Source organism: Rhinichthys klamathensis, unplaced genomic scaffold, assembly GCF_029890125.1.
Source record: "Rhinichthys klamathensis goyatoka isolate OS25496 unplaced genomic scaffold, OSU_Roscu_1.1 h1tg000720l_1, whole genome shotgun sequence".
Classification (NCBI taxonomy): Eukaryota; Metazoa; Chordata; class Actinopteri; order Cypriniformes; family Leuciscidae; genus Rhinichthys; species Rhinichthys klamathensis.
This window is the reverse complement of record NW_026607135.1, coordinates 140,720-161,520: the sequence shown is the minus strand read 5'-3', so window position 1 is coordinate 161,520 and position 20,801 is coordinate 140,720. Positions and strand designations below refer to the sequence as shown.

Below are 20,801 nucleotides of genomic sequence, written 5' to 3'. Positions count from 1 at the left end.
TAAAAGGTCAGTGCTTCACGTAATCAACTGCTAAATTCAAACGTGCTTTCACGCGTTGGCTGGTGCTGAGCCAGAGACGGAGGCACTCAGAGCTGTCATATATCTGTTTTCAACCACATAATGTTTATTTTAGGTTTCAGACATTTAAATACACATAAGTACTAGCAAAACAATGATTTTGAGTTTGTAAAATACACATTGATGTCTATGGATGCGCCAATAATAATCCTTTCCATTATAATAAGACGACACGTTTTATTCATATCAGATACACATTGTGTAAGTAGCTTTACATTTGACCCTATTCTTCTCCCAGTTCACCGGCCACTTACTTTCATGTATTCCGTGAGAAGTGGAGGAATTGACGTGTTGTAAATCCAACAGATCCGATTCTCTGAACTGTAAAACAAACTAAAATGTAGTTGTGCATTGTGCATACAGCTCAACTAACGCGGATACAGATGTTTAAACAACAAAACCCATCCACCTGCACATATTTGACAATTGGAATATCAGTGTTTCATGCTATAGCTAATACATTTGTGAATATTTTTAATAAAAAAGGAAAAATTACATAAAAGCAGATCATCATTCATTCAGCGCTGTGTTGTGGTTGTGGTTGCGCTGTGTCACGTGACAAGCAATGACGCGTCACCATGGAAACATTAAATTGACAAGTTCTAAATAACGGTCGCCTTGAAAAACTCACGCTGGGGGGTCAGTTAGAATATTTTAAACTTACGTGTGAAAGAGTTAATAGTGGCAGAATTTTTAGTTGAACTATCCCTTTAAGATCAACATGTGTTGGGTGACTGTCAAGTTGTTCATGGAGGGGACGTGGGAGGTGGATATGTGCTTCTCCAGTCACCCACATTACACCACTTTAAAGTGAGTGTTGAGAACATGTTATATAACAGGTACATTACAATGAGCTGGAGGATTCAATAGAGAACGCTGGAGGAGAGGTGAAAATCTGCAATAACTCCCTATGTTTTCCCCTGTAAGTTATCTATCTATCTTTCTATCTATCTATCTGTCTGTCTGTCTGTCTGTCTGTCTGTCTGTCCTCGTCCATCCGTCCATCCGTCCATCCGTCCATCCAAACACTTTTTGCATGCTAAAGTCAAAGGTGATAATACGAATAATAAGAATAGGCTTTAAAGCACCATTTTTTTATTTGAATATGACCAATTGTCCTCCAATACATATATATATATTTTTTACTCGTATCAAAGGGGACGGGCCACATCAGTCATCATGTTGTAGTGCAGTCACGTGACCCGACAGCATCTCTCTCTCTCTCTCTCTCTCTCTCTCTCTCTCTCTCTCTCTCTCTCTCTCTCTCTCTCTCTCTCTCTCTCTCTCTCTCTCTCTCTCTCTCTCTCTCTCTCTCTCTCTCTCTCTCTCTCTCTCTCTCTCTCTCTCTCTCTCTCTCTCTCTCTCTCTCTCTCTCTGCCCGCAAACAGCTGTGAGCGAAACAGTGTGCAGGAGGGCTCTTCAGAAACATACACACGAACGGGACAAAATGGGAGTAGAGATCGAGACCATAACCCCCGGCGATGGTACATTACCCCAGTGCAGCCTCTATCATATAAAGTAGCATACTATTCGTCACGCTGCATGCGTTTAACAGCTTTGTATAATTCATTTCTCTTGCTCCCCGTTTCTCCTCGCGCTGCAATCACAGGGAGGACCTTTCCCAAAAAAGGACAGACATGTGTGGTGCATTATGTTGGTGAGTTGAATTTCAGATTTTCTTTTGGTCGGTGTAGTGGATGTTGTAATCTTTCCCTGTTTGCCCGTGTGTGTTTATATTGATATTTGTAGCTTTATCGTAAAAATGTTTATTATAATAAAAAAGGGTTATTATTAAGAAATATTATTTATGTATTAAGAAATACATCTGAAAAGTCGAATTGCCGTAAAGATATAGTAAAAATTTAGCAACAAACGAGGAAGAAAATCAAGCCAATATGCATCATTAGTTGTGTATTGTTTGCACACATAGCATTTGTCCCCACATGATCGTCATTTGACAGCTGAGACTGAACAGATTTAGTCTTTGTTGTATCATGTCGGATAGACGGATTATCACTGTCTGGAGTGAGTCGACCCCTGGGATGTTGTGATTGTCTTTTAATTGTTCATACTAACTAAGAAATCGCTGTCTGTCAAGTCGATTATTTGATGATTAGGCTATATGCAACCTTGATATAATATTCAACATTGTGCCAAAAACAGCCCACATATCAGTCATTTTAACTTTGGATTACATTCTCATGACCCTTACTTGATTTTTCTTACATCTTTTTCCTGGAATTTTTAATTATTTGTGGTGCATTTTCTCCATATTTATTTTCTCCATAAACATAGTAAAAATAAGTAAATACTCTAAGTAATAGTTTTTTATAAGTAAAAAAAAGTTAATTTACATAAGTAAATAAAGGTAAAATAAAAAGGAGGGAAAATGTTGCAAAAAAAAAAAATATATATAGAACTAAAAATAATAATAATGAGGAAATTAGACTCATGAAGGCACTTACGCACAAATTTCCATCTTGTAGTTCAGGGCTTCCATCTCATTATTTATTTATTACATTGGAAGAAGAATGGAAAACCGGTCACATATATTTTGTCTGTGAGCTTGTTTTATGCTTATTAGTCATATAGCAACAGGTCATAAGGCCAATAACCATTGTTGTTAAAGAGCATTATAACAGTTGCTGTGTACAGTATATATATATATACACATTCATAATAAATTGAACTGATCCCTGATTTGTGTTGATTGGTGGATCCATTTTCTGCTTGACTGACTCACAGCAGCCTTATGTCTGTGGATATGTCACTCCACTCCATGTTATTGTTTCATATCCTGATAATTTACTGCTATTAGATATGGGTTAGACGGACGGAAAATCCCCCTGATAGAACAGAACAATAATAAAGTCGCCTATTTATCTGATGCTCTAACATAATTTCCTGTTTTTCATGGCCTCATCCTTTTCCTCTCAAATCTTCAGGCTCTCTGACAGATGGACGAAAGTTTGACTCTTCCCGTGACCGTGAAAAGCCATTTAAGTTCAAGATTGGTAAACAGGAAGTGATCCGTGGCTGGGAGGAAGGTATTGTGCAGGTGTGTGATGGTGTTTTACTCGCTCAGCAAAATCATAGGTAACACTTTTTGATTTAAAGAAGTTTAAATAATATCTTAATAAAGTACCAAATCCAGTCTGTCTAGGATTGATATTTCAATGAAAAAAAGAAAGAAGATAATTCATGCCTATATTTTTGTGACTTTTAGATGAGTGTGGGCCAACGCGCAAAGCTGACCTGTTCACCTGATTTTGCCTACGGTAATAAAGGCCATCCTGGGATTATTCCCCCAAATGCCACCCTCATCTTCGATGTGGAGCTTCTCAGTTTGGAGTGATTTAATGCTATTCACTGCCTTTTGTTCATTTTTCATTATTTTATAAATGTTTCAAGTGTCAAAATGTTAGGGTTACACTTTATATTGTTACACTGTAATTATACATTTAAGTACTGAGTAATATTAAGAAACTACATAGGGTTAGGATTAGGGTTGGGTTTGGTTTATGGATAGTTGCATGTAATTATGCATCATTTATAGTTATTACTATAGTAACATGTAACATATGTAACAATTACACTGTAAAATAAAGTGTTACCAAGTTTAGTCTTAACATTACTTAATTAAATACGTTTCTCTTTTTGTCAGGCTGTATTTTTAGCCATTTTTCTCAGAAGCATCTTATCTTATTCAGCATCCCACTCTTACAGATTTAGGCATATTATATAAAGATCTAAATCCACACTTCACCTTTTGCTTTGGTCACATTACATCAGAACTAATTCTTAAACTCTTTTAATTTCAGTCCAGAATTCTTCCTGTAATTGATATATAACCAAATCACCAAAAACCTTGCAATGTCCTTAATCTTGAACTTGAACTGAGCGACCAACGCAAACGGATGTTGACAGGGTAACACACACTGATCCGACAAAACCCAACAGCAACTATTGCCGTTGGTCGCCGTCTGTCGGTGCAGTGTGAATTGGCCTTTAGACTACTTGTGACTTTTTCTCACACTGTGATTGTTGTTGGCTTGAGACCAAGTTCAAATGTGACTGTAGAAAAATTTGTAACCAAAATCTGCGACTTTATCCCTGAATCGTAAACCCCAACCCCTCAAGAAGAACCATAAATTTGCCTTAAAGATGTTATGTTTGAGATATAAAAATCTGAATATTTGTTGCATTGTTACTTTTTACACTGAACAAATTAATAAATTACAAGTTATATTTTTTTACATTTAAAAAATACAGAAAGTAATTTAAATTATTTAAAGTATTTAAACACTTTATTTCGATAGTCCACTTTAGACATGCACTAACTATATGTAACTTTGCTACTACATGTCAACTAACTCTCATTAGAGTATTAGTAGACTGTAATAGACTGTTAGGGTTAGGGTTGCAAAGTTACTCATAATCAGTCGAATGTCTGTTGGGGAGCATCAAAATAATGTGTAAGCAGATATTAAAAGTGAGGGTTCACCCAAAAATTAAAATGTTGTCATTACTTACCCTCAAGTTGTTTCAAACCTGTATGAATTTCTTTCTTCTGCTGGACACAAAAGAAGATATTTTAAAGAATGTTGGTAACTAGACAGTTGTCGGCAGGCACCCATTGACTTCCATAGTATGGGGGGAAAAAAATACTATGGAAGTCAATGGGTGCCGTCAACTGTCTGGTTTTGTGTTCAACAGAAGAAAGAAACTCATACAGATTTGGAAGAACTTGAGGTTGAGTAACCGATGACAAAATTTTCATTTTTGGGTGAACTATCCCTTTAAACAGACAGTCTAGTAATACTCTAATGACATGTTAGTAGAATTTCTAAATTGGACTATCAAAATAAAATGTGACCTAATTTTCAGTCAGGTTTGAATTGTAAGCTTTGAACAGATGGACTTTACACAGGCTCCCTGGTTTTGATTAGTGCAAAGAATCAAATTCTTGAACAATCCTTGTGCCTCCTTGTGTTTTACACTTTCCAGAATTTGACTGGTTTTGTATAAAGTGATCAGAAGTGTTCACACTGATCAACTGATAAAGTGCTGTCATATCCTGTAATCACACTTTACAGTAGACCAGGCTGATTAATATAAAATGACGAAGTATGATAGTACTGCCATTTCTGTCAATTTGGTGCGCAATTTTTTTTTTATAGTTGTTTTTTTCCCCTTTGATGTATGTTATTAACATACAGCTATTTGGATTTTTTTATGTGTTTACTTTCTTCTGTGTATGATGAGGTTGTGTAGTTGAGTAGCTGGCACATTTGGCAGCGTAGCAATGGATGCATGTCATAATTAGTGCTTAAAGATTTTGTGATCATGTTTCACTCTTCTTCTAACAAACAATTAGCTTGCTAATACATATAAAAGATGGGCACTTTGTGTTCTCATTGAGCTGGAACAATTTGTTCTCAAAGATGGACAATGTCTGAAAAGCAACAATAGATGGCTGCAAATAATTTAGCATAAAAATATATTAATGGTAAGTAGTGTGATGAAAATATGGTAATGTAGACCGTGCTCCCTATAGACAATTGCTATTGGATGCAGATACAGTGACAGTACTTTTTGTATTGACATGAAAATAATTTTGAATTCTAATGAAATCTGCAGACTCATAAATACCTGAGTCGATGCTGTTTGTTTCTGTGATTGCAGGTCAAGCGTCAAATAATATTTCTGTAATGCTCTGTATTTCTGTATTGTCATACAGACAAAAACCCCCAATAAAATAGTTAAAATGTGCTAAGTGCTTTTACATGTTTTGGAAAATGTTGCTTGCTTCTGTTATTTCACATTAGTACCTTCACTGTTATTATTCTATGTATGCAAATCCTTTGTGTTCAGAGGACTGGCACTCCTATAATACATGTAAGCTGAAGAGCAGGAGACTTTTACCTTAAACATTCTTACAGAGTTTAAGTTGCTTTACAACAATGCGATTCAACAGGTCAATGAATTGACAGCTGATGTTCAGCACTTTATTATTTACATAATGAACCAATATAGACAGAATCAGCCAAAACATATTTAAATGATTATATTCTATATAGTTAATGAACTAGTAAATGCGATATATTGGTAGAACTGCTAATTTGGTATCCCACCACTATCATCAAGAATATCGAGATCTCTGATCAGTCCAATACTTTTACAGTATTAACAATAACTGGAGTAACTGTTACCATGCTAGTTTTTGGCAGTCAGAGTGGCTGAGCTAAAGTTAATAAGTAATAAAAGAATAAACAGAAGTTGAAGCCCAGCCTCTCAAGATCAATGAGAAGCGAACAACGTCATGAAACAATATAAAGTCTACAGCAGGAAGTAAACTGAGCTACAAAGCCTAATAGAAACTGTACGCACACACATACTTTCTGTCTCTCACCTCCCGTCTAATGTTGTTCACTTCTGCTCCAACCTAAAGAGGAAAAGGGTCCCATCTACTGTGCTCAGCTTGTTTACATTCCTTCTCATTACATTTACCCCATTTCTTCAGAAGTCACTCGTTTGAAAGCCGAAAGGTAAGACGCGACACTCTCTAATCTGAATATTGTTGTTTCAATGATCTTTAGAGTGATTTATTCAGTCAGTCAGGTATGTGGGACTCGCTGGCTAACCGAAGCTAAACTTAACCAGGCTGCTGCTAACATACACGAAGAACAAAGACGTGTTAGTGTTCACTTTACCGTGTTCTTCATTCCTTTATATTTATTATGTTTTTGTTTTTAAGGATATTTTTTGTAACACATTACCTGGACATTCTTTTAAGGAGAAAGAAATCGAACTTTATTCGTGTAATTAGCATGATTGTGTGGGTTGCTAACGGAGACTAACGTTAGCTCGAGAGCTAAACAACAAAAACAGTCTATCAGTTCGACTGCTTATATTTGGAGTTAATTTTGCTTACTTTATGGTGACATGGAGTATAAAACCTCAGTTTATATTAAAACACAGATGACGTGCTTTTATCGCCTTTGCAGTTTTTGGGTAATTTAGAGGAGAAAATATTTATAAAGTCTTTATCATATAAACTGTAAGATTTTATATAAAAGAGATAGAGAAAGAAAAATCACATTTATAACTCAACTCTCTTTAAATGCACGTTTAGCCAGTTAACATGATTATAACATTGTTCGTCAGTGAAACATGACAATGTGGATTTGATGTTTGCCACATAACATTCAATCAAAATTTCCAGGTGACGCATGTTGCTTATTAATGTTGATAACTTAAGGATATGTGTCACTGACATATGAAACCAAGTCATTTCTTGAGAAACAAGTTTTACTTTCGATTATACCTGTATGTTTAGTCAGTAATGGATAGAACTGAATTATTGATGACTGAATAGCTGAAAACAAATAAAAGAGTGTTGCTGACAGACAAACCTTTAAAGGCTTATAACCTAGTTTTCCTTTGTTTTTTGTTCTTGTTTTTTTGGATGAAGGGACTTTCCCACATAATGGCATCAGTTCACTGGAATTATTTTATCATTGTCGTTTATGTCACAACGATAGTCTGTAGTAGTCATTATAAAATATATCATATCTAGTTAATGACAGCAGTATTATATTTCCCCATAAGCTGTGGATTGGATATTGCAACATGAATCCTTTGCTGGACTCAGTCAATAGAGTTGCAGACTGTTGCCATGGGAGATCCGTTTATTATGCTCAGCACTCATTCAGTCTGCCTGAAAATGAGCTTTACCCATTTCTCCCCCATACCAAAGGCCCCTCATCCACTCAACCGGACAGTTATCCACTGGCTTTGCCCCTAACTTAAGTTTGCTCTGGTGATTTTTCAGTAATAAACTGCGTGGAAAGTAGTCCACATTTAGTCAAAGATGTCATCTAAATCAGATTCAAGCAGTGTGAAATCATTCTATTGCTTCTGCATTATCATGCATTAGTGACGCTTTCCACAATGTTGGTTGATCTATTCAGATTTACACTAAGGTAACAACAGACATGGTTATTAATATATTTTATTTATTTATTTGCATTTTATTTTTGTATTGTTTTTTGAAGCTGAAACTTAAAAGTAACTTGTGTTCATTTTAATGTAATTTTATTTTTGGAATCACAGTTTCCCTGTTGTTATATATTTATTTGTATATTATTTTATTTTTTGTTAAAGACGGAATGGAATGATTATTCAGCCTATCTATTTTCTAACCTATTTTATTGTGAATGATTCATCTGTGCATATTTAATTATTATTATTTTTCACCTCAGTATTTTTAATTAAACTATCATTGATCTTCCAGTGACATATCCCAGAGACCTCCATTCGTTTTCTCCACATAAAACTCACCCTGTTATTACAATTGACTGCAAGCTCACATTCAGACTCTACTCCATCCATTCACTTTCTTCTCTTTTTGATAATTCCTTTCACTAGGGTACGTTGTAATATGGAAAAAAAATCTGCCTCTACTTCCGTTTCTTTGTGACCTGAATGAAAATACTGATAACAGGTGTTGACCTCAGTTGACTTAAAGCCTCAATGATGAGATTCCCAGCTGTCCTTTATGCCTGCTTGATTTATGACACACTTTGTGCCCACAGTTGATTCACTTGCTTTCTGGCGAGAAGCTGATCTAGATCGAGCTTCAAACAATAGAGGCACACATGTCTGTGAGAAGATTGCTCACTGTCTCCATAAGTCCACTATTTAGAGACATCTCTACTTTAGTGGAGTGCTCTTGACAGGAAATAATGTCCCTTTAGTACCACAGAGACATTTTTATGTGATGAGAGACTGTGTTTGTTTGGTAGTAGGAGCCTGTCTGATATATTTAGTGCCTGTTTCTGACATGTTGGTTGCGGTTGAATCGTCAGAGCAGATATTTCAGTGCATGTTTGCTTTCACATATCACGCACGGTCTGTGTATGATGGGAAGAGGGTGTAGTATGTGTTGGTTTGCATGAGCTGTTTTGTGTGCACTAGTGTGGGAGTTTATTCATGAGCGTGTGGGTGAGAGTTTTCTTTTTTTCCTTTTTTGTGGTCATGTCTGTCTGTGAACGTTTCTCAGATTTGTACAAAATGTCAGCGTGTAGGAGCATGTGCTTTAGCTTTAGTCTCGAATCTGACATTACGGGATAAGCAACTCCAGTCTCTTTAATCTGGTTGTAAACCTGTAGCCTATGTTCCTACATGCGTTAGAGACTTTAATAGGTCTCCAGGCTGTTTGTTTCATTTCCAGTCACAGGCAGTGCTCCAGTCGGACCGATTCTAACTAAATACTTCCTGTTTCCTATTTCAGTTTGTTCATGTAATGCGCGACTAACTATTTCCATTAGGATGTGGGATGTCTCTTTAGGGAAGTGAGGCAATGTGCAAGTTCTCCCATTTCCCAACATGTAACCATGTCTACCTTCTTTTTGCTGTTACTTAATGTTTCTTGCTAGAAATGAGTATTTTAGATTAGCTTTGTGATTTAGATGCCTATATAACCATATGATCCACAGAGTGTTGCTGTAGGCTCTCGTTGAGCATTTCCTGCATCTTGCTTTCTGCTGTGGTGACGTGTACAGTAACCCGATGATCTACATGCAGTGGTATTGTTGACTGAAATACACAATACGTCATGTGATCACTGTCATATGATTATGACTAATGTCAGTGGTGCCCATCAATCACATGCTTCTTGGCCTTTCCTCTAGTAACTTGTAAATCACTCCCTCATATCTTCCATTCATGGTCTTCCTTTCTTTCTTTAAGTATAGTTTAATTTCTTTGTACTTCTTCACTGGCTCATTCTCTTTCCCTTCTTTCTCTTTTTTTCTCCCCCTTCCCCTTCCCAGTAATGGATTTGTTCCCAGTAAAGCACTTAACTTCTCATTGATCTTCCACTATGAAGAGTGCAGTCAGGCAGTGTTTAATTCTGTTTGGATTTGGACATAGTTAGTAGTGCTTTGGCTCTGTAGTGATGATTTCTGGTGGGATGTTCCTAGTTAAATGTGGAGGGGATGTTCAGGTCCTTCATTTTTTTAATCATGAACTTTAGTCCTCATTAAACTGCTTTATCTTGGCAATTTAATTTTGTAAGTCAACCATTTGATATAAAGTCACATTGTAAAGTTCCAGAGTGTTCAGTTTATAAATGGACTGCATTTTATATAGCGCTTTCACAGACCCAATGGGCACCAAAGCGCTTTACATTTTGCCTCACATTCACCCATTCACTCACTCATTCACACACCGACGGTGGTGTCAGCCATGCAAGGCGCCATCCAGCTCGTCGGGAGCAGCTGGGGTTAGGTGTCTTGCTCATGGACACCTCGACACTTGGTCAGGTGGAACCGGGGATTGAACCACCAACCTACTGTTTTGTAGACAACCTGAACCACTGAGCCACTTATTATAATGAATAGTTCTGATGTGTATGTTTATGTTATGCGTGTAATATGGTAGTGATGTGTTATTGGATGTTTTGGATGCGGAAGTTACTAGTTGCAATTGTTGAAATTGTTGCTACTGTCCTTAACCAAAAAATCTCAAGGATTGAAGTATGCCCACATTTCTGAAATGGCTTGAGTCCTTTGGAAGTGTCAAAGCTGCATGCCATCTCAGAATGTTCACTAACATTTTTTAGAATCTTCAGAATGTTTAATAGACTTCAGCAATGCTAAAATGGGTCCAATTTTATTTTTGACTGAAATCTATTATATAATTTACATAATAGTATTATTCCATCATCATCATCATCATCATCAAATATATAATACAAATGTAACATATATTAAACAAATTATTAATACATAATATATATTAACATAAAATAAAAAGTATTATAATAGTAAAAAAATATTATAATATTAATAATTAGATATTATTATAGTTTTAATAAACCTGAGACAAAAATGTCAAAAACTAGGTTTGATGTAACATTCTGAAGTTATTTAAATGTGTAATTTTATTGCTATTTTATCTGTTATACATGGCATTTGTATTATATTGTTATATGTAAGCATTCATGCAATTAAATAACTCATCATGATTATTGATGTTGCTTGAGCAAGACTGTCTTTAAGTCAAATCAAATAATTTGATTTGTGCATATGGACTGAGTGTTGTAGGTTTTTATATGTGCCTCTTCCTCTTGTGAAGTGAAATTTGTTCCTATGTATGTCTGAAAGTGCAGCTAGAGTTATTGTAGGAGTTATTATAATTTCTGGTGGTTTATGTTTTTTTTTTATGTCAATGACTGTGCAGAAGACACAGATGGACTCAGAGGTGGATCATTTCACAACGTGAAAGTAACACCACCACTGAGCTAATGCCTGGAGAGCTGTGACACATCCATGTGTGTGTGTGTGTGTGTGTGGTGGTGGGGGGTGTTTGATTTTTTAGAGAATCACACTAGTGAAGGTGTCAGTCAGAAAGGAGAATCCTGATGAATTCACTGTGTTTTTGTTCCTGATTTAAACAGCAGTCGTTGTCTGTATGCTCCTAATACACTCCCTGCTCTATCCCATCTAATTAGTATAGGTTTCAATTCCCGCTGGAGTCATGTGGTTGCTAGTCAGCTGAAAAATGACCTCAGGCAATATGGCTCTATATGAGCTGACTGAAAGCATGGTTTCTTGTGTTTCTCATATGCACGCTGTCTTATTTCCCCCATTTTCATGCTGGTACAATTGTGTTTTTTTTCTAGGATGTCATTGTACCCATCCCTAGAGGACCTTAAAGTGGACAAGGTCATTAAGGTAAGCAGTGTTATTTTAGTATTATTTAAATACTATTATATTATCTATTAATATTTTGAATGACCTTTTTATCTTTAGATTTAATTTCTATTAAATGTCTTTCAAAATATTTTTATTTCTTTATGTCAGTACTTGAACTTATTTCAGTTAGTTTGCCAAGCCAATATATCTCATCTATTGTATTTTATTTCAGCTTTATAAATTAAAAACAAATGCTTTTTAAAGGGTTGGTAGCCGTCCCTATGATTAAAGCACTTTAAAAGATCTAGGATTGAAGTATTTCCCATGTTCACATGTGGTCTGCTCCTCTAGGCACAATCCCAGTTTGCTGATGCCACTTCCAGTACCCCAGCCATCACTCAGGGGGTCTACCAGCCACAGCCTGCCATACAGGGGATGCCAAGCTCCAGTGAGTCCGGGCTCTGCCTGTCTGTCTTCTTATGCTTCTTACGTCGTCTATCTTGCTTCCCTCTCCCTTATCATCTCATTCTCTCTTTCATTTCTGGAGTGCTGAGTGAGAGCTGTTTTTATAGAGATGAAAGGCATGCTAGTGTTTTGTGCGATTTTCAAACAGGAACTAAAGACATGCCTTTGGGGATCTGGGAGCAATTTCAACAACAGTGCATCAGCCTTTCCTATTTCCTTTTTTTTTAATCTTAGTGTAAAACAAGCGCTCAAGTTGAACCCCTCTTATCCAGGCAGCACTGCCTTCCACCTATATGTTCTCATTAGCCGTGTCGGGCCAAAAGCGAGCATGCTAGGCTCGAGCATGTAGAGCATGCTCGGGCCTCGTCGGGGCTTCACCTGGGCCATCGGCCAGGTTTTTTTTTTTGCCCGCCGAATACCTTGCTCCAAAGCGGGCCAACTGGGGCTTAAGGAGTGATCATGAACAAAGGCAGTGAGGTTGTTCCATCCTTAAGTTTGAAATCATGTTCCGCACACATAAAAGTTCTGCTTGTGTAGTGGTTAATTAATACAATACTATTATTTGCATGTGTACTATTATTGTATGTGTATATGCATTATTAAACACTATTATTTGTATTTGTACACATACGTACCTAACCGAAAGACCCATACTCAACATTTTCGGTACAAATATGTGTACCGCTATCTATCTATGCTGGTCATTTGAATGTTTATTTTTAAAGTGTAGATTCTTTATATTTTTTTATTTGTTTTATTTATGTCTGGACCTGGTCACACAGTGTAGAAATCTAGAGACTGACTGGTGTGCTAGTGTGTTTGTGTAAACCTAACACTAACATCACAGGCAGACATTTTCCTATCTGAGCGCTGGGGAAAGCAGGAGAAAGAGAAACGAGCATTGTAGCCATGATTCAACTCAGGAAATAATTACTGGTTGGAAACATTCATGGCCAGAATCTGAAACCAGCGACTGTAGGATGACTGACACTTGAACTCTGTTCTTCACAGTTCTCTGTTATTCTATGTTCTGCTTTTTTCACTTGCTTTATGCTGTTATAACGCAATCTTGGATTTTTTTAAACTACAGAATAAAAAAAAAAAATCTACAGGTTCGTGGCTAACCATCACTATGCTACTATGTTAGCTATTAGCTCTGTATCATATAGGGAATTCAAAACTTCAATATGAAATGCTTTCTTTCTCTCCATCCAGCTCTGTATCCGAATCTCGAGGAGCTGGGAGATTATATGGGCCTCAGTCTGAACAGTGATGAGGTCCAGAGAAACCTCGCGCTGGTCCCGGTGGCTGACAGTGTAAGTATGCGCATGTTTCTGTTGCTTTAGCGAGGCATAAATGCGTTAACTACAAGTGACAGTTGCACAAAAGTTGATTGTCTCTGAGTACACATTTGCTTTTAGAGTTCAGTGTGGGTTTCTCTTCCCTGTTCTAAGGATTGCCACTCATCAAGAAATATTTGTTGTATGCAAACAATGACATTACAGAGTCTCAAATGCTTTCCTAGCAGTGCAAGCTAAACCACCCTTTCCTGGTTTAGTTTGCTGTACAGCCTGTTTTTCCATCCCTGCCACTGTTGCCTTGTACAATATTTTCTCTGTTAAAGCAGCCAAGGTAATTGTGTAAGCTTTGAAAAAGGCGGCAGTTATCTATCCGTGTTAGCATTTGTGCTTTTTTCCCCTTCTTTTTCTGTGAATAGCGCAAACTGGCCACAGGGTGTCTTAGCATAACCCATAATTCTTTTCAGCATCATTCCTGGAAGCAGAGCTCAGGAATGACTCATGCACCATAAGGCCTGTGTTGGAGTGTTGCTAATGTAGGCTGCTTTCTAAAGGCATCTTAAAACGATACTCACTGTTCTGTTCAAGTACTAAACATTAGACGAGAATCTCCCAATCTTTTTTGTACCATCACAGCCCCATCAATAAGGATCAAGTACCCATTTATCAACACCAAACCAGAAATGCATTTCTCTTCACTAATACTGCTGGATATCATACATTCAGCGTTATTGTTAAAGCTGCTTAAAAAAACATTACTGTGGGTGAAAAACAGACTCACAAACTAGAACATTCTAATATGAATATCTTGTTTTCATTCCTTAAAAAGAAGCAAAAAAATTACACGATTTAATCACAATCATTTAATTGGTAACTAATTTGTTCACATTAGTTAATGCATTCGATATCAATAACAATAAACTACAGTTTGTATTGATCTAGGTTTAGGTTAATTTATTTAATGAATATACTGTTCATTGTTAATTCTTGTTCTTTTATAATACATTGTAACTAATTCTTATTTATGCAACTTTACACAAAAAAATAAAAAGGTATTAGTTGGAGCCATAGTCTTGTGGGCAGCGATTCCGAGTTCAAGTCCCGGTGTGGTGAAGAGATGAGTCCCAGCGAAGTGAAGAGTCTCAGCTTAGGACCCAAGCAATCCGATTGGTTCAATGCACGTTTTATGGGTAATCACTTTAGTGCCTGGTTACAAATCAGATATCACTTTATTATATAAGTCGTTTGAACTACATTATAAAGACCATTAATGTCTTTTAACTTATACGTTTCATATACTAGTATATAACCGAAGCTATAGATTGTGAAATTAAACATTTCTCGTTCTTAGTGTTTTTTAGTTAGCTTAGATATAGTAGCATAGCATACAGCTATCCGAAATGATTAGAGATAACGTTTTTTTCACCATCTACGATATTTTTAGATAAAAAAAACTTCGATAACAAATATGATACAGGCATAAATCTGTTTAAGAATTAATTATGACATGACGTACTTGTAATTATTATGCCTTATAACAATTAACAATGTCACAAAACATACCTGAAAATGCAATTTCTTTCACTTTAACTATATAAATAATCAGGATAAAAACAAAAGATTATTACATGAATTAAAGTTTGATTGATTACATTAAGAATTGCGAGAACAGCTTTAGATCAGGCATACTACTGGGGTCCTAAGCTGGGACTCATCACTTCACCACACCGGCTTGTAGTTCTTTCCTGATCCATTCCCCTCTCTTCTCTCCTATTACTTCCTGTCACTACTTCTACTGTCCTATCTTAAATGCCAAAAATAAAAATTCATATACTCTACCAATAAGTTTGGGGTCAGTAAGATTTCTTTTTTTTTTTAAAGAAATTAGTTAAACTAATTAAAAGTGTTAGTAAAACATTTATAGTGTTACAAAAGATTTTTATTTCTATAAAGATTCCTGAAAACAGTGCATCACAGTTTGCACAAAAATACTAAGCATTACAACTGTTTTCAACATTGATCATAATAAGAAATGTTTCTTGAGCACCAAATCAGCATATTAGAATGATTTCTGTAGGATCATGTGACACTGACACTGTGACACTCTGCTAGCTCTAATAGTAACTCAAATCCAGCTTTAATTAGGCAGAATATGCATTAGTACTGCATTAGACCATTTGCATGGAGAGCAGTTGCTATCCACTTGTTAAGTCGTGTGTATGCAATACTGTTTCCAGATCCAAGCCTCCAGTTGTTTCAAGTGAGAATACTAGCTCAACAGCAGTTTATGAACATTATTTATTCATATTACACATTAAAGGTATGCTTTTATAAACTCGCGTGTCACGTTGGATATACTACATTCTCGGGGCTCAAGGATTCTCAGACACCAATTAAATGATTATTTAAAAAGATAAATCCCTGTCTGGCCATCTGGGATTTCGGTATGGAGATAAAGTTAGAATCGTGATTTTTTTTCTGTAGTTTAACAGCACGCTATGAGTGTATATTAGTACCATTTGTTGTTTGCTTTTGGTATCTGACAAGGGTTTGAACCCAGGAAAGGTGATACATGATTCAGACTTCACGAGCAGATTCTACAGAAATAAATGTTAGTGTTGTATGTGACCAATACACTCACACATATGAGAATTAATTAAAATAGTTTTCTCTCTCCTCGCAGCAAGTGGCAGTGCCAAGTTGTCTGGGTGGCATGGTGCGGCCCGTGACTGGTGCAGATGTGGGTATTCGGAGGGCAGAGATTCGCCCAGGTCTTCGGGAGATCATCATCTGCAAAGACCAGGAACGAAAGGTCGGCCTCCGACTCAAAGATATCGATAATGTGAGTAAAGCTCTTCGCATTAAACACTTTCTCAGAGTCATGACTGGTGTTGTGATTTATGTTTTGAGAGTAATTGGTATGTGGGTTAATTGGTAGGCATTACACCATCATATGTTGTTGTCATCAGCAGCAGCCAGATGTCTGTATCTTCATGCATGTCATTGTCTTTAGGGAGTGTTTGTCCAGCTAGTGCAGGCGAACTCTCCAGCGGCTTTGGGTGGTCTGCGTTTTGGAGATCAGGTTCTGCAGATCAACGGGCAGAATGTTGCTGGCTGGAACTCAGATAAGGCCCACAAAGCTCTGAAGGCAGCAGCTGAACAACGCATCGAGCTCATCGTCCGTGACAGGTCAGGCATTTTTATCTATACAGTATATCTATACAGTAAGAATTATTATTTTTTAATTAGTCTCTTATGTTCACACAGGCTGATCAAAAATACAGAAAAAGCATTTTAACATTGTACAATTTTATTGTAATTTAAAATGTGTGTGTGTATATATATATATATATATATATATATATATATATATATATATATATATATATATATATATATATATATAACACTAACAAAATATTCGTAGAAATTCGACAGAATCAGCATGACAGGTGTATTACTATATTTGTGTAGTTCTTTGCTGCCTCCTGGTGGTTGAAGTGTTTTTTTTAATTCAATATGAAAAGAAGGAAAGTTCCTAATTGATCCAAGTTAAGCTCTGTAACATCTGTGACATAGTGGTGATTACCACAAAGGAATTTTGCAAAAAACATTAAACTAAATTCAGTTACTGTAAGGCACCTACAAGCAGTAAACATTTAAATACACCGTTTTTGAAGTTGACATGAGACATCAATCACTTAATGACCTTACTGTTTGCATTACAGTTATATGCAATATCATGATCACAGAAAAATTGAATCAAAATAATTTTCAACATCATCCCACAGATTATGCAAATAGAGATCAACTTTTTATTATATTTATATATTTTGTGTTCCAGACCATTCCAGCGCACAGTCACCATGCATAAGGACAGCTCTGGCCACGTGGGCTTCATCTTCAAATCCGGGCGCATCACTTCTCTAGTGAAGGATGGTTCTGCTGCCCGCAATGGCCTGCTCACAGATCACTACATCTGCGAGATCAACGGCCAGAACGTCATTGGACTCAAGGTGAGTTTTTTCAGGATATGCCTTTAAATGTGGTCTCGGGTCATGTCCCAGTACCAATTTTTTTTATAGTAAAATCACAAACCCATAAATACATTGTTAAAAAAGGCATTTCAATATGAAACTGAGATCCATGTCTATCACTTACTGTAAGAAATCAAATTATTTGAGATTTGTGGAGTAAAGTATTTTGTTTTCTGTCTCCAGGACACTCAGATCAAGGACATCCTGACCACATCTCCTACTGCCATGACCATCACCATCATGCCTAAGTTCATCTACGACCACATGATTAAGAAGTGAGACCCAGCTTTTTTTATACTCCTAAATTATCTAATAATTGTAGTATAGCAGTTACAAAATAAATAAATAAATTGTACTTGTATTTTAAAAACCTGCATGTAATTACAGCTGTAAATAATTTCGGTATTTACATCTATAATTTCACTTTTGAGCCTTCCCGTAAACCTTAACCCACCATCAAATCTACCCAGTAGAGCTGCACGATTCAGGATAAATTGAGAATCATAATTTCTTTCTTTTTTTAAATAGGGAAAAAGTTTTTCCCATTATTCTAACAAAATGTTAATTGCTGCAGTCTATTTAAAACACTTTTTTTTTAGTTAATGTGAATTATTTAAAACAAATCGGTTTAAATGGTTGATTTAATGACTTACCCGTAAAGACGTTCATTACCCCATGAATCAGCGTTTTTAACAAATCTCTTGAATGATTCAATTGCAAATGCATTTTTTTAACAGTCACTTGTCGCCATCTACTGGTGCAACAGCATAACTGATACAATAGTTATTTGAAGCATCAAGTTACTTTCAAATTGTGATTTACTCTATTTTTATCGCTACTGTAGTCATCAGTGTTTATACCCGAACTATAAACTTTTATCCCAGTGCTTTTGTGATGATTTGAGTTTGTAACAGAAATAATGATACCTTGTGGGTTGAAATGACAGTTTGTAAAGCAGTTTCATATCTATACATGGCCACTGCTCTCTCTGGGTCAGCAGTAGCGCCAACGCAGATTTGAATGTTCCCTGTTGATCGTACTTGTAAATAAATGACTTCTTAATGTGTATTAAGCTTACTTAACAAAAGCAGACATCAATAATCTGAAGACTTTGTATCAAAAATAATCATCAGGCAAAATGTTCTGATGACAGCTCTAATCTGTGTATTGCAGGATGTCAAGCGGCCTGCTGAAGTCCTCAATGGATCACTCTGTGCCTGAGGTCTGAACACAGGAGTACACTCACACCCCCTTCCACAATGCCTACAATCTCTAGCCTTCCCATTGGAGCCTTCCACCACATGGGTCGTCTATCACTGATGGGATAAACCTCCTCAGTCACATTCATTTATAACATGTACAAATGGCCTTTTTTATTTTACTTGTTAGCTGTTATGGTTTTGCCTTCTAGTTCTTGATTCTGTCCTTCATGTCATTGTTGCCATTCTTTAATTGTTGTCATACATGTTATATAATAATCCATTGTCATAATTGAGTATTATTATTATCCGATTATTTTAATTTGGCTGGGAGGAAAGGGGTTAAAAACTGAATCTGAGCTTCCTTTTTGAAAAGCGTTAGCTTCAACACTCCTATCTTTTCCATTTCTCCCACTATGCACAAACACTTTGTTTTTTTGAACATCTATATGCCAAGACAGCTGTACTCTGCCAGAATGAATCATTGGCCACAATTCGTAATTTCACAACTCATTTCTTATTGATTGTGAACATGTTTTTTTAGGCGTTTAATCTTTGATGATATTCTGTCATTATCCTGTAAATGTTTTAGTGTCTCTAAAAATTTATATACGAATGTAACCTGAAGACTGAAATTATTACAAAATAAATAATCATCCTGGTGATACCATTGGAAAATATTGCTTATATATATAAAAATCTAAATGTTTTAAGATGGTCTACACATTTGCTCTTTTTCAGATGACTAGGAACTTGAAACAACGGATGTAAAAACGTCAAAAGTAGCAAGAAGTCTTTGTTCACCATGCTGTTTAATATAGATCCTTTTACAGAGCGATGTTGGTCAAGAGCAATGTGCTGCAGTGATGTCTGTTCACACGAATATTACCATAAAAAATATTATTCTACACAAAAATATCAATAGACAATATGAAACATTGCCAGACTTACAAGACTGGTTCCACTTAGGGTGCTGATACTGTTAGACAATACAGAGCCAAAACTGAAGTGCCAGATGAAAAATGTAAACGTCATTGGAATTACTATGTAAGAAAAAATCTCTATAACAAACGTACCTCTCTGAGATCAAATCTTGTAGGCACAGTCGTATAATCCTGCTAAACTACTGATGTGAGTGTCAGTTTGCCACCAATTGTACATTTCAATGATCACTCAAAGAAAAAACATGGCTTACGACTTTTGACTTGTTGGTGGCTAAACCACTTTCAATCTTTTCATTTAACCAACATAATTAGCAGAATATGTGGTACTAAAGTCTTCTAACCATATTTGAAGGAGATAAAAAGAAACGGACACTTACAATGCTGGAAAGCCTGTTAACCTCGGAAGATAATTAACAAATACTTTATTAGTAAACTAACATGTATTAATATCGGTAGACTTCTTAATGGTGCTGAAGCTTTAAAGCAAATAATCTGTGATTATCAGTTACCATCCAAATGCAGAAAGAAAAACTTTTAATAATAACTGATGCTGCAACAAATCTCCAGCACAGACTTACACAGCTCCTATTTCTGCCAAAAGAAGAGTGTTGAATGCTGTTTAAAAGTTTTTTTTTTTTATAAAATAACTCTATAATATGACAGAAATATTATTACTCAAATTTACCAGCATATAGGGCCAATATACACATCTCTGCTTGTAATATGGCTTCAAAAAATTCAAGAAAATCTTATCAAGGCCTTGTGTGTCAATTCAGCAGTTATACAAAGCTTTACATCAGCGTAAAACATTTATCTGGTCAAATAACTAATGCAATAGTTATTTACGTACATTTCATTGACAAACAGACAGTAGCAGTTTGGAGGAAACCTCCTGTTCTTGGAGTAGCGCTTGATTACAATCTCATTAACCTCATACTCCATTAGGCCAAAAGACGACTATCTGAAAACCACACATTCATAGTTTAAAAAAACAAAACAAAAATTCAGGAACATATATGCCTTCTTTTCTTATAATCTATTGTAAGGTTATTTAATAAGCGCCTAGTTGGAATGAGGT

General features: G+C 36.0%; 2 protein-coding genes across 2 annotated transcripts; both read left to right on the top strand.

Annotated features, from left to right (window-relative positions):
- The first annotated feature begins 1,447 nt into the window (after positions 1-1,447).
- On the top strand, positions 1,448-3,612 carry fkbp1ab (FKBP prolyl isomerase 1Ab). The gene is made up of 4 exons (XM_056242273.1): positions 1,448-1,562; positions 1,688-1,735; positions 3,024-3,136; positions 3,305-3,612. Exons 1-4 carry the CDS (start codon positions 1,526-1,528, stop codon positions 3,431-3,433), a joined length of 327 nt encoding a protein of 108 aa, XP_056098248.1. The 5' UTR covers positions 1,448-1,525; the 3' UTR covers positions 3,434-3,612.
- A 2,823-nt stretch (positions 3,613-6,435) lies between these two features.
- On the top strand, positions 6,436-19,449 carry sdcbp2 (syndecan binding protein (syntenin) 2). Its single transcript, XM_056242272.1, has 9 exons — positions 6,436-6,626; positions 11,768-11,819; positions 12,132-12,228; positions 13,461-13,561; positions 16,227-16,385; positions 16,557-16,732; positions 17,388-17,559; positions 17,764-17,855; positions 18,754-19,449. The coding sequence occupies exons 2-9, from the start codon at positions 11,769-11,771 to the stop codon at positions 18,806-18,808; spliced, it is 903 nt and encodes a 300-aa protein (XP_056098247.1). The 5' UTR covers positions 6,436-6,626; position 11,768; the 3' UTR covers positions 18,809-19,449.
- The last annotated feature ends 1,352 nt before the right edge of the window (positions 19,450-20,801 follow it).